Source organism: Triturus cristatus, chromosome 5_1, assembly GCF_964204655.1.
Source record: "Triturus cristatus chromosome 5_1, aTriCri1.1, whole genome shotgun sequence".
Lineage (NCBI taxonomy): Eukaryota > Metazoa > Chordata > Amphibia > Caudata > Salamandridae > Triturus > Triturus cristatus.
This window is the reverse complement of record NC_140587.1, coordinates 67,557,480-67,572,302: the sequence shown is the minus strand read 5'-3', so window position 1 is coordinate 67,572,302 and position 14,823 is coordinate 67,557,480. Positions and strand designations below refer to the sequence as shown.

Genomic DNA, 14,823 nt, shown 5'->3' with positions numbered 1-14,823 from the left:
GCTGTCGTGCAAGAACAGGTAAAGATTTCTGAAGGGTGAATTTCACAATTTTCAGCTAAAAATATTTAGTGCTCAACAATAACAATAATTGTGTACTAAAGGTACAATGGCCTGGGTACTAATGGGTATGATGACCTACGTACTAAAGATGTGATGTCCTATATACTAATGAGCATGATGATCAGTATATTAGGGGCACAAAGACCTGTGTACTAAGGGCACAATGACCTGTGTGCTAAAGGAACAATGACCTGTATGCTAAGGGCACGATGACCTGTGTACTAAGGGCACGATGACCTGTGTACTAAGGGCACAATGACCTGTGTACTAAGGGCACAATGACGTGTGCTAAAGGCACAATGACCTGTATGCCAAGGGCACGATGACCTGTGTACTAAGGGCACGATGGCCTGTGTACTAAGGGCATGATGACCTCTGTACTAAGGGCACAATGACCTGTGTACTAAGGGAGCAATGACCAGTGTGCTAAGGGCACAATGACCTGTGTGCTAAGGGCACAATGACCTGTATGCTAAGGGCACGATGACCTGTGTACTAAGGGTATGATGACCTGAGTGGTAAGGGCACAGTGACCTGTGTACTAAGGGAGCAATGACCAGTGTGCTAAGGGTAAGATGACCTCTGTGTTAAGGGCACAGTGAGCTGTGTGCTGAGGACTTGCTGATCTGTGTACTAAGGGCATGATGACCTGAGTGGTAAGAGCACAATGACCTGTGTACTAAGGGAGCAATGACCAGTGTGCTAAGGGTAAGATGACCTCTGTGTTAAGGGCACAGTGAGCTGTGTGCTAAGGGCTTGGTGACTGTGTATGAAGGAGGCAATGACCCGTGTGCTAAGGGCACAATGACCTGTGTACTAAGGGAGTTATGACCTTTTTTTTTCTAAGGGCACAATGACCTGTGTGTACTAAGGGCACAATGACCTGTATGCTAATGGCACAAAGACCTGTGAGCTAAGGGAGCAATGACCTGTGTACTAAGGGCACAACGACCTATATACTAAGGGCACAATGACCTGTGTGTTATGGGCACAGTGATCTGTGTGCTAAGGGCATGCTGACCTGTGTGCTAAAGGAACAATGACCTGTATGCTAAGGGCACGATGACCTGTGTACTAAGGGCACGATGACCTGTGTACTAAGGGCGCAATGACCTGTGTACTAAGGGCACAATGACGTGTGCTAAAGGCACAATGACCTGTATGCCAAGGGCACGATGACCTGTGTACTAAGGGCACGATGGCCTGTGTACTAAGGGCATGATGACCTCTGTACTAAGGGCACAATGACCTGTGTACTAAGGGAGCAATGACCAGTGTGCTAAGGGCACAATGACCTGTGTGCTAAGGGCACAATGACCTGTGTGCTAAGGGCACAATGACCTGTATGCTAAGGGCACGATGACCTGTGTACTAAGGGTATGATGACCTGAGTGGTAAGGGCACAGTGACCTGTGTACTAAGGGAGCAATGACCAGTGTGCTAAGGGTAAGATGACCTCTGTGTTAAGGGCACAGTGAGCTGTGTGCTGAGGACTTGCTGATCTGTGTACTAAGGGCACAATGACCTGTGTGCTAAGGGCACAATGACCTGTATGCTAAGGGCACGATGACCTGTGTACTAAGGGTATGATGACCTGAGTGGTAAGGGCACAGTGACCTGTGTACTAAGGGAGCAATGACCTGTGTGCTAAGAGTAAGATGACCTCTGTGTTAAGGGCACAGTGAGCTGTGTGCTGAGGACTTGCTGATCTGTGTACTAAGGGCATGATGACCTGAGTGGTAAGAGCACAATGACCTGTGTACTAAGGGAGCAATGACCAGTGTGCTAAGGGTAAGATGACCTCTGTGTTAAGGGCACAGTGAGCTGTGTGCTAAGGGCTTGGTGACTGTGTATGAAGGAGGCAATGACCCGTGTGCTAAGGGCACAATGACCTGTGTACTAAGGGAGTTATGACCTTTTTTTTTCTAAGGGCACAATGACCTGTGTGTACTAAGGGCACAATGACCTGTATGCTAATGGCACAAAGACCTGTGAGCTAAGGGAGCAATGACCTGTGTACTAAGGGCACAACGACCTATATACTAAGGGCACAATGACCTGTGTGTTATGGGCACAGTGATCTGTGTGCTAAGGGCATGCTGACCTGTGTGATAAGGTCACAGTGACCTGTGTGGTAAGGGCATGATGACCTGTGCACTAAGGGCACAATGACATGTGTGCTAAGGGCACACTTGACCTCCTGGTAGGTTGCTCCCCCCCCGCTGCAGCTCCGCCTGCAACCCCGCTGTTGCTGTTCGCTGATCGCTGCTGCTGCCGCCACCGGTGAATTCGAGGCCCTCCTCCACCTGCAGGCTTCCACCTGCGCCTCATCCCTGGTGGCCAGTGGTGGCCTTTAGGTTTGTTTTTCACTGTTTCCTTTTGCTGCCTGTTGCTTTGTTCTTGCATCTGTCTGTGCCCCCTGCCCCCGCTCGCCGCTCTGCTTTGTGCCCCCTGTATTTTGTATCCTGATCACCGTTTTGCTCTGTGCCCCCTGCCCCCGCTCACTGCTCTGCTTTGTGGCCCCTGTATTTTGTATCCTGATCGCCGCTTGCTCTGTGCCCCCTGCCCCCGCTCACCGCTCTGCTTTGTGCCCGCTGTATTTTGTATCCTGATCGCCGCTTGCTCTGTGCCCCCTGCCCCCGCTCACCGCTCTCATTGTGCTCCCTGTATTTTGTATCCTGATCGCCGCTTGCTCTGTGCCCCCTGCCCCCGCTCTGCTTTGTGCCCCCTGTAATTTGTATCCTGATCGCCGCTTGCTCTGTGCCCCCTGCCCCCGCTCACCGCTCTGCTTTGTGCCCCCTGTATTTTGTATCCTGATCGCCGCTTGCTCTGTGCCCCCTGCCCCCGCTCACCACTCTGCTTTGTGCCCGCTGTATTTTGTATCCTGATCGCCGCTTACTCTGTGCCCCCTGCCCCCGCTCACCGCTCTCATTGTGCTCCCTGTATTTTGTATCCTGATCGCCGCTTGCTCTGTGCCCCCTGCCCCCGCTCACCGCTCTGCTTTGTGCCCCCTGTAATTTGTATCCTGATCGCCGCTTGCTCTGTGCCCCCTGCCCCCGCTCACCGCTCTGCTTTGTGCCCCCTGTATTTTGTATCCTGATCGCCGCTTGCTCTGTGCCCCCTGCCCCCGCTCACCACTCTGCTTTGTGCCCCCTGTATTTTGTATCCTGATCGCCGCTTGCTCTGTGCCCCCTGCCCCTGCTCATCGCTCTGCTTTGTGCCCCCTGTATTTTGTATCCTGATCGCCACTTGCTCTGTGCCCCCTGCCCCCGCTCACCGCTCTGCTTTGTGCCCCCTGTATTTTGTATCCTGATTGCCGCTTGCTCTGTGCCCCATGCCCCCGCTCACCGCTCTGCTTTGTGCCCCCTGTATTTTGTATCTTGATCGACGCTTGCTCTGTGCCCCCTGCCCCCGCTCACCGCTCTGCTTTGTGCCCCCTGTATTTTGTATCTTGATCGCCGCTTGCTCTGTGCCCCCTGCCCCGGCTCACTGCTCTGCTTTGTGCCCCCTGTATTTTGTATCCTGATCGCTGCTTGCTCTGTGCCCCTTTGCATTTTGTAGACCTTTCGCTCCTCTGTGCCCCGCGCCAGTCTCCCGTCCTCCGTCCCCGCCGCTGCCTCCCCTGCGGCCCTGCCCCCTCCATGCCCATTTGCCACACCCATCCCTCGCCTCCCATCTGCTCCTCCCTCCCCACCTCCCCATATATGGTGAGCCTAAGGCAAGCCCGTCTGCGCCCGTCCGCGCCCGGACCGCGCCCAGCACCAGAACCCCTGGCCCCGCACCTGCCAGGACGACCAAATCCGCTACGACGCCAAGACCCTCATCGCTCTCAACCCAGGAAGAAATCACACCTGCTGCAAGGCCGCCCCGAGGCGCACCCACGGCCCCTTCACCTGCCGGAACTGCAGCTTCTCCTGCCACGAAACCGCCAAGCCACCCAACACAACGGAAGCCAACCAGCTTAGATGCATCCTGATCACCACCCGCTCCGCACACAAACACGCCGTCGAACTCTGGGACCTACTCGACACCACATCACCGGACGTCGCCTTCCTGACCGAGACCTGGATGAACAAAACCTCCTCGCCAGACATCGCCATAGCCATCCCAGACGGGTACAAGATCACCTGCAGAGACTGCACCAACAGGGCCGGAGGAGGAATCACCATCGTCCACAAAAACACCATCAAGATCTCAACAAACACTAACCACAACCTCAGCACTGCCGAACACATGCACTTCCAGATGCACAAGAACCCAAAGACTACCTTAAAAGGCACCCGCGTCTACAGACCTCCAGGACCCCGGCCTCAATTCTGCGACTCCATCGCCGACCTCATCAGCACACACGCGCTGCCCTCCACCGACTACATCCTCCTCAGAGACCTGAACTTTCACCTGGAGAACAAGAACGACAGCAACTCCTCCACCCTGATCGACAACCTCGCCAACCTCGGACTGAAACAGCTTGTCACGACGCCGACCCACAACGCCGGCCACACGCTAGATGTCATCTTCTCCTCAAGCCCCCACATCACCTTCAGCCACGCCTCCGAACTCACCTGGACAGACCACCACTGCATCCACTTCTCCTTCCGTAAACCGCCCACACACCACCGCACCCTACAGACCCCCGCCGCCGCTGGGGCAAAATCACTGAAGAACAACTACAAACAAACCTCGCACTCAACCCCCCGACGACCCCAACCAACCCGGATGAAGGGGCACTCTCCCTCGAACGCTGGATGAACGACTGCGCCAACACCGTCGCTCCACTGAAAAACCCCACCAACACAGACACCAGCAGAAGAGTCAGCTGGTTCACCCCGGAACTCCTCAACTCCAAACGCACCTGCCGGAAACTGGAAAACATATGGCACAACGACAAGACGCCAGACAGCCGCACTGCCCACAAAGACGCCATCTGCAACTTCTACCTCCTCATCAGGACCGCCAAAAGAACCTCCTTCACAGACCGCCTTGACAACAACGCACACAACAGCAAGGAGCTCTTCACCATCGTGAAGGAACTCTCCAACCCCAGCTCCAACGACGTCCCACCATCGCAAGCCCTGTGCGACTCCCTCGCCACCTTCTTTCACTGGAAAATCACCGACATCCATGACAGCTTCAGACCCCGGATGACCCCTGCCGACCACACCGCACTGAACCCACCGCACCCAACCGCCCACGACACCCTGACAACCTGGGCCAACGTAAGCATCGAGGACACAATCAAGACCATGGGAACAATCCACTCCGGATCCCCATCCGACCCTCTCCCGCACCACATGTTCAACAAAGCGAGCAAGTCCACCGCTCCCCACCTGCACAAAATCATCAACCTGTCCTTCGAGACCGCCACCTTCCCTGAGATCTGGAAGCATGCAGAGATCAACGCCCTACTGACCTAGCGACCTTAAGAACTTCAGGCCCATCTCCTTGCTTCCGTTCCCAGCTAAGGTCATCGAGAAGATAGTAAACACCCAGCTCACCTGGCACCTCGAAGACAACAGCATCCTAGACCCGTCCCAATCAGGATTCCGCAGCAACCACAGCACTGAGACCGCCCTCATCAGCGCCACAGACGACATCAGGATCCTGCTGGACAACGGCGAGACGGTGGCCCTCATCCTCCTGGACCTCTCCGTCGCCTTCGACACCGTCTTCCACCTCACACTACGCACGCGCCTCCACGAAGCAGGGATCCGTAACAAGGCCCTGGACTGGACCACCTCCTTGATCTCCGGCGGAACGCAGAGAGTCCGCCTCCCCCGTTCCGATCCGAGGCCTCCAAGATCATCTGTGGCGTCTCTCAAGGATCCTCCCTCAGCCCGACATTGTTCAACGTCTACATGGCACCACTAGCATGCATCGCCCGACAGCACGACCTCAACATAATCTCCTACGCCGACGACACTCAGCTGATCCTCTCCCTCACAAAGGACGCCCTCACCGCCAAATCCAACCTCCACCAGGGAATGAAGGCCGCCGCTGACTGGATGGAGGACAGCCGCCTCAAACTGAACACAGACAAGACGGAAATCCTCATCCTCGGATCCAACCCCTCCGCATGGGACGACTCTTGGTGGCCCACTTCACTGGGGTCCCCCCCGGCCCCCACCGACCGCGCACGCAACCTGGGAGTCATCCTCGACTCGAAACTCTCCATGATCAAACAAGTCAACGCAGTCTCCTCCACCTGTTTCAACACCCTCCGCATGCTCCGCAAGATCTACAGATGGATTCCAACCAACACGAGGAAAACAGTCACCCAGGCCCTAGTCAGCAGCAGACTTGACTACGGAAACGCCCTCTACTCCGGAGCCCCGTCCAAGCTCATCAGCAGACTACAGAGAATCCAGAATGCCTCCGCACGCCTGATCCTCGACGTCCCGCGCCGCAACCACATCACCCCCCACCTGAGGAACCTGCACTGGCTCCCCTCGACAAAAGAATCTCCTTCAAGCTCCTGATCCACGCACACAAAGCACTCCACAAAACCGGCCCAGCTTATCTCAACAGTCGACTCTCCTTCTACGTACCCAACAGGAACCTCCGCTCCGCTGACCACGCCCTGGCCACGGTCCCACGCATCCGGAGAACCACTTCCGGAGGCAGGTCCTTCTCCCATCGCGCCGCCAAGACCTGGAACACCCTCCCCCTCGACCTGTGACAAACCAAAGACCTGCTGACTTTCAGGAGACAACTCAAGACCTGGCTCTTCGACCAGTAACAGCACCTCCCCCCCCTCCCCATTCCCCCACCAAGCGCCTTGAAACCCTACCGGGTATGTAGTGCGCTTTACAAATTATGTGTTTGATTGATTGATTGAAGGTCACGATGACCTGTGTACTAAAAGGCATGATGACCTTGTAGTAAGGGCACAATGACCTGTTTGCTAAGGGCACAATGACATGTGTGCTAAGGGCATGATGACTTGTGTGCTAAGGGCATGATGACCTGTGTGTGAAGTGCACGGTGAGCTGTGTGCTAAGGGCATGACGACCTGTGTAAAAAGAGCACAATGACCTGTGTGCTAAGAGTAAGATGACCTCTGTGTTGAGGGCACAGTGAGCTGTGTGCTGAGGACTTGCTGACCTGTGTACTAAGGGCGTGATGACCTGTGTGGTAAGGGAACAATGACCTGTGTACTAAGGGAGCAATGACGTGTGGTAAGGGTAAGATGATCTCTGTGTTAAGGGCACCGAGAGCTGTGTGCTTAGGGCTTGATGACCTGTGTACTAAGGAAACAATGACCTGTGTACTAAGGGCACTGTCAGCTGTGTACTAAGGGCACAATGACTGTGTAGAAAGGAAGCAATGACCTGTGTGCTAAGGCCACAGTGACCTGTGTGCTAAAGTCACAATGACATGTGTGCTGAGGGCAAAATGATGTGTGTACTAAGGGCACAATGACCTGTGCACTAAGGGCACAATGACGTGTTCTAAGGACAGGATGACCTGTGTGCTAATGACACGATCACTGTGAACTAAGGACATGATGACCTGTAAACTAAGGGTGTGATGACCTGTGTTCTAAGGGCACAATGACCTGTGTGTACTAAGGGCACAATTATCTGTTTGCTAAGGGCACAATGACCTGCCAGCTGAGAGAGCAATGACCTGCGTACTAAGGGCACAACGTCCTAAGTACCAAGGGTACAATGACCTGTGTGCTAAGGACACAATGACCCGTGTGTTAAAGGCACGATGACCTGTGTGTTATGGGCACAGTGAGCTGTGTGCTAAGGGCATGCTGACCTGTGTGATAAGGTCACAATGACCCGTGTGCTAAGGGCATGATGACCTGTGTATTAAAGACATGATGGCCGTGAACTAAGGGCATGATGACCTGTGTACTAAGGGTACAATGACCTGTATGCTAAGGGCACAATGACTTGTGAGCTAAGGGAGCAATGACCTGTGTACTAAGGGCACAATGACCTACGTACTAAGGCACAATGTTCTGTGTACTAAATACATGATGACCTGTGTACTAAAGGCACAATGACCCTATACTAAGGGCAGGCTGACCTGCATACTGAAGGCAAGATAATTTGTGTACTAAAGGCCCGATGACCTGTGTACTCAGGGCATGATAACCTGTGTACTGAGAGCAGGATGACCTTTGTACTAAAGAAACAAGGACCTGTGTACTATAGGCACAATGAACATGTACTGAAGTAAGGATGACTTGTGTTCTAAGGTCAGGATGACCTGTGTACTTAAAGACACAATAGCCGTGAACTGAGGGCAAGATGACTTGTGTACTAAGGGCACGATGATCTGTGTACTAAATAGATGATGACCTGTGTAATAAAGGCACAATCACCTGTGTACTAAAGACACAATGACCGTGAACTAAGGGCAGGATGAGCTGTGTATTAAGGGCAGGATGACCAGTGTACTAAAGTGCGATGACATGTGTACTAAAGGCACAGGGACCTGTGTGGTAAGGGCACAGTGACCTGTGTACTACAGGCATATTCTCCTATGTGCTAAGGGTATGATGAACTGTATACTAAAGGCACAATGACCTGTGTACTAAAAGCACGATTACCGTGAACTAAGGGCAGGATGAGCTGTGTACTAAGAGCAGGATGATCTGTTTACTAAGGTGTGATGACCTGTCTACCAATGGCACATTGACCTGTGTGGTAAGGGCACAGTGACCTGAGTGCTAAGGGCCTGATGACCTGTGTGCTAAAGGCATAATGTCCTGTGCACTAAAGACACGATGACCGTTAACAAAGGGCAGGATGACCTGTGTACTAAGGGTGTGCTGACCTGTGTGGTAAGGTCACAATGGCCTGTCTACTAGTGGCTAAATGCCCTGTGTGGTAAGGGCACAGTGATCTGTGTGCTAAGGGCATGATTACGTGTGTACTAAGAGCACAATGACGTGTGAACTAAAGACACGATGACCGTGAACTAAGGGCTGGATGACCTATCTACTAAGGGCACAATGACCTGTGTGGTAAGGGCACAATGACCTGTGTGCTACAGCCATGTTGTTGTATGTGCTAAGGGTATGATGAGCTGTATACTAATGGCACAATGACCTGTGCACTAAGGGCATGATGACCTGCATACTAAGGGCAGGATGACCTCTGTAGTAAGGGTTTGATGACTTGCATATTAATTGACATTGATGACCAGGGTACTTATGAGCCCTGCACTTAGGGGATGATGACCTGCATACTAAGGGCAGGATGACCTCTGTAGTAAGGGTTTGATGACTTGCATATTAATGGACATTGATGCACTTAGGGCTTGATGACCTGTGTACTGAGGGCTTGAATGGATGGCTGCCCTCAGCACTGTCACACTGGAGGGGTGAGAAGGTTACTGGTGCACTACACAAAAGACCATACCCTCACCACCACAAGTTCCTTGGAGGATTGGAGGTCAACTTCAGCTAGTCTCAGCTACAACTCATGAAAGGCAAAGGTCAGAATTTGTATGTGAAGAAGGATTGTGGTACAACATTTTACAGTGCCTTTTTATGGCATCTGTAGGGGTGTCATGCAACAACCTCTCGAGTACAGAGAGGGGAGTGAAGGCAGCAGAAAAATAAATTTGTTGAAATCAAGTAATGGGTAGCAGAGAGCATGCACATATCCACGCAATCTCCCAATGGAAAGAGTTTGACAAATACAATGGTTGCAAAAGTTTTTTTTTAAAGTTTGTGAGACAAGATTTACATGAATTACCATGTGACCAGTTTTGTCACAGTTGTATTCTTGAATTGATTCAGAAATTCAAAAACTCACAGTTAGATCGCAAGTACAGCCAGCATGTGTTTTGCAGAACAGGGCAAAAAAAATGAATTTGTAATAACTGGATGGAATCAGTGATAGGGCTTTCAGTATTTCATGTGAAAAAAGTGCATAGAAGTACATCAGAATCAAATCAGCGCTGCCCTGAATTAGCGATTACTAGTTTCCATGATTAAGTTGGGAGAGGCTTGGTAATTTTCACCTGATGAGTTTTAAGCCCATGAAAAGCCCCTAGATCTGTGGTCAGCAAACATCAGAAGTAAACATTGCCTTACAGAAAATTCACCATATCCTGGGACACTGACAGTATCCCCCTGTTCTCCGCTCCCTGCGACTCTATCTGTCTTCTCTCTAGCTCCATTTTGGGTCACATGACTGCAGTCTTTCTCACTCATCTTCCACCTCTCCAGTGGTGGCCAAGCTGTGATGGCTCCAGGACGTCTTGCTGAAATCCTTTTTATCATTGACTAAACCACATTGACTAATCCTCATGAACCCAGCTGGTCTCCCAAATCTGCCCTCTTGGTTTCCTAGCAGTCCCCAGAGCACCCATTGTCTCTTCTAGTTTACACTCAGATACACATTTAAAGTGGAAGGGTGCAGAGCCGAAATACCTTCTCCCTATTAACGAAAGAAAGGCTATGCGGAATTTAGAAAATTTGTGACTCTGAAGCGGGCACATCACGCTACTGAGCTGTCTTACCATGAGCTGGAGGGTACACAACGATTTCTGCCCCAATTACCATGAGTCTCTAGAGAGTGATGTTGATGAAATTGGGGGAAACTGTTGATCATGAGAATTTGATGTCATTTATGCCACCATATTTTAGTAGCAATGAGGAGATAGTCTTGCCAAGCCGACGCACAAGCCTCCTCTTGCTCTCAATCAAATCTAGCTCGGATTTCAAGCTGCCATTCCTTCAAAAGCAGTTGGGTTTGTAGGGTTATGTGTGTGTCTTATAAGGATTCTAGCAGAACCCCTGCAACTGTTACTGTCGCCACTAACAGCAGAGATGGGGCCAGCGGGTGGGAAGGAACGTTCCCTTTAGTCACTCACTCCACATGCCTGGTGGATCACACTGGTCTGATCTCCTGGAGGGGGGCTTCTGGATGGCGCCACTAGCCTTCTTTCATAAGATGTTTCTTTTCCTATGGCTTTTGCTTTACATATTAGTATCAGAGTGACATCAAAGCCCTAATTACTAACAATTTCTCTAATTTTGAAAATCAGATGACTGCTTTTCAGATCCAAATTGCGAATTGGTATGTGAAGTCCTTCAAGCAATGGGATTTCAATGGGAAATCATGACTACTGTGACTCAACTTCAACAGAATTCATGGACTCCAAATAAAAATAGCTCTGATAACCCCAGGCATCTCACATCCCAGCACTGAGCAGGCCCAGAAAGGGGAGTCCACCACTTCTCAATGTGTCTAATGTTATCATCTCATATTGCGCTACACATAGAATCAACCCCGGGAGCCACCACAGCTAAATGTTTCACCTGGAGTTCAGTGGATCTGACTGGTCTTCTACAGGGCTCATTACTAATGCCAACAAAGCAGCTTTGCAAGGCCAAATTGGGACTATTGCACATCTAGAATCAAGTAGATTGATCCATTGTGAGGAGACAGTGCTTTGTCAGATGCTAGGAAGATCACTTTTGTGTAGTTCCACTAACATTGGCACCTCTGGTCTTCCAATGTCCAGGTAAATATGATGCACCTCTACTAACACCCACACATGGGAATCTTGCACAAAATCACTGTCTAGATCTTATTTCTATTCCACTAAACTGTTCCACAACATGTCAGTGACGATATGAATTTGTTATAATCTGTTCCTAAGAATTGCTAGGGGCAATAATAAATTCAGGAGCAAAGACACAAGCATAATTGTTTTTTAATCTGTCAGGGTTATAGTTTATCCTTTTACAAATTTTAAAGATGCAAGAAGTACTAAAGTAGATTCATTCTCTTTTATTTATTTACTTTTGTATCAGAAATTTGTATATGTCAAAAACAAAAGTAATAGTTTGTGTGAAATAAAAAAAAAGTGATGCACGAGTTGCCTTATGGCTATTTAAAAGCATCTAATATTCTAGATTAATACTGTTTTATGCACATTAAAAACATGATGTAAAAATGAATTGCTCCGTTATGCGCTGATGTAGCTCAGTTCACATTGAAGCTCCTTAAGAACTGCACCCCCCCAAAAAAAATAAAGCTGTTTTAGGCGCATGCAGCTTTTAAACCTCTTTTATCCAAGACGCTTTCAAATCTCTCCTTGTGCTTATGGCTTTCCCTAGGGGCACCTGTGGGGATGCCCATCATAGGAGCTGTTGCCTTATACACCTATAATGTAAGTTCTAGAGATTAAGTCTTACCTGCCCCAACCAGGAGAGCCACAGCCAGGAGACAGACGAAGAAGCCCTTCATGTCTTCAGGGTGCTGGAGGGTGCATGCAAACCACGGATGTGTGTATGTGTGTGTGTGGGTGAAATGCCTGTGGGACAGTGGATGTGGCAAACTATATATACACACATGCTGTACTCCCACAGTGAGGCAGCTCTGATCATCACAAGAGGGAGGGGTATCTGGAGTTGAGTCAACCCTCTTCCTTCTCCTTCCTTCTCTTTCACTTCTTCTTTCTCTCATTATTATACAAGTTTACGTAGACGTATATGTTAAAGATTAATGCACTGAGAAGCATTAAAAGCAAAACACGTACCCCGTGTAACTGATTGACGGGCACCAGCACTGAATGTACTGCAGCAAGTCCCAGGAAACAGACACCCTCACATACACCCAATAACAGCTCATCCCGAAATCTTAAGTTTGTTGGACCTGCTGTTGAAGGACAAGATAAGAACACACCCATTAGTCTATCAAAGAACCCCATAAAGAAATACATGACCACTAACTGATGAGAAAAGTACCTAGGAACAAAGGAGAGGCGTATCTGTGAACACACACTGAGGGTCCGATACACAAAGGTAAAGTTAGACCAAGAGACTAACTTTAGACCTGAAGTCACAGGGGCAGATTTACAAGCCCCTTGCATCACTTTTGCACCGTCGTTGCGTCACTTTTGTGACGCAGCGGCAGCGTAAAAGTTTGCGGCCCATTTACAACGTGATGCATCTAGGGAGATGCGTCACGTTGTGAAGCCCTGTGCCACATTAAACCTGCGTCAGGTTTAATGTATGCAGGGTGGGCGTTCCGTCGCAGGAAGCCCTGTAAAAGTGACGCAGTGAAATCTACAAGATTTCACTGAGTCACTTTTACGTCCATGCTGCGTCAAAACCCTGCGCCTGCTTGAAGTAGGCGTAAGGAGTGACGCAGCATGTTAGGCATAGGGCGCCCCTGAACATTGCTGGAGTTGCGTCGTGCTTCCGACACGACTCCAGCAATGCGTGACTTTTCCGTCAACAGATGCATCAGAATTTCTGACGCATCTGTCAATCCTTGCGCCATGGTGCGCCGTATTGTAAATACGGCGCATCCATGGTGACGCAAGGATTTGGCATGTTGGCGCAGGGAAAGTGACGCATCTCTACAGATGCGTCACTTTCTTGTAAATCTGCCCCTAAGTTTATATCTGGAGTTTAGCTTTACAGCTGAAGTCCAAGTGTAGACCTAAAATATAAGTTTAGACCAAAAGTCTAAGGGGCATATTTTCAAGGACGGCGTTAAATTTATCGCCGGTTTAGTGGCAGAAAACTGCCGCTAAAGCGGCGATAATGGGCTTGATAATATGCCCTGGAGAATTCCAATAAAAGCCCATGTTCACACCAGAACATGGGCTTCTATTGGAATTCTCAAGGGCATATTATCAAGCCCATTATCGCCGCTTTAGCGGCAGTTTTCTGCCGCTAAACCGGCGATCATTTTTAACGCCATCCTTGATAATATGCCCCTTACTTTAATAGTAGAAAAGTTAGACTTTTTGTCAAGTTAGATTTTAGGTCTTCACTTTGATTTCAGGTCTAAACTAATGGCCCGATTCACAAAGGTAAACGTAGACCAAAAGTTTAAGTTTAGACCTGAAGTCTAAATTTAGACAAACATTTAACTTAGACAAAAAGTCTTGTAAAGTTAGACTTTCGGTCTAAAATTAGACTTTTGTTCTCACTTTACCTTCCTGAATCGGGCCCTTAAACTTCAGGTGTAAAGTTAGACTTCAGGTATAAAATTGTACTTTAGGTATAAAGTTCGACTTAAGGTATAAAGTTGGACTTCAGATGTAAAGTTATACTTTAGGTCTAAACTTAGACTTCAGGTCTAAATGTGAACATTTGGTTTAACTTTATCTTTGTGAATCAGGCCTAAGTAGCTAAATTCTCACAGAAGGTCCCAGAGATGAACTCCAACATTTAGGCATGTCCGTAACAGCAGGGGTGGCGAGGAGCCATCCACCAACCACTGTTCCTTGGGTCACCTCCTAAAGGGGAGGACATTATCGAGAGCTTTCACATTCTAGCTCCTCTTTGTTACAAATATTCTGGTTTGTGCACCAGGCTGAATAGTACACCAAGCCTTCGCCTTGAATAAAGCAGTTATAAAGTGTTAGTGATAAGTAAAGAGGGCAATTTACCCATCTGCCTCCCTTTCTACCATTTTTGACCTTATGACTGCCCTAAAATTCAGGTCCAGTAGATCGTCCAATAAGGAAGTCAACAGCAGAACCCCAGTGACTGCCCAACTCAATGTAGTCAAGCAGTTCATGTTCACTAGTGGAAGGGATAACTGACTTCTCAGCACTATACAACGTATCTGGTCACAGGCTACAGACCTGCCTTCACCCAGAAGGTAACAGACCTAACCTCATTCCTGGAAAACCCTGTTCACCACACAGGTTATAACAGAGGCCATGACTGGAAGCTGTAAAATAAACCACTAAGCAATACTTAAACCTCCTTTTTTTAAATAGAGTACCAGATGGGAACAGCCTTCAGAAACATCCTTCCTGGTATGACCT

At 49.5% G+C, this 14,823-nt stretch overlaps 1 protein-coding gene across 1 annotated transcript in view; it reads right to left on the bottom strand.

The window, feature by feature from the left end:
* Positions 1-12,383, bottom strand: part of LOC146830196 (lymphocyte antigen 6E-like) — a 77,235-nt gene extending 64,852 nt beyond the window's left edge. Inside the window, exon 1 of the mRNA XM_085604421.1 lies at positions 12,230-12,383. Within this exon, the coding sequence (XP_085460547.1) occupies positions 12,230-12,281 (52 nt within the window). The 5' untranslated portion in view covers positions 12,282-12,383. The remainder of the gene's footprint in view (positions 1-12,229) is intronic.
* Positions 12,384-14,823: the final 2,440 nt, after the last annotated feature.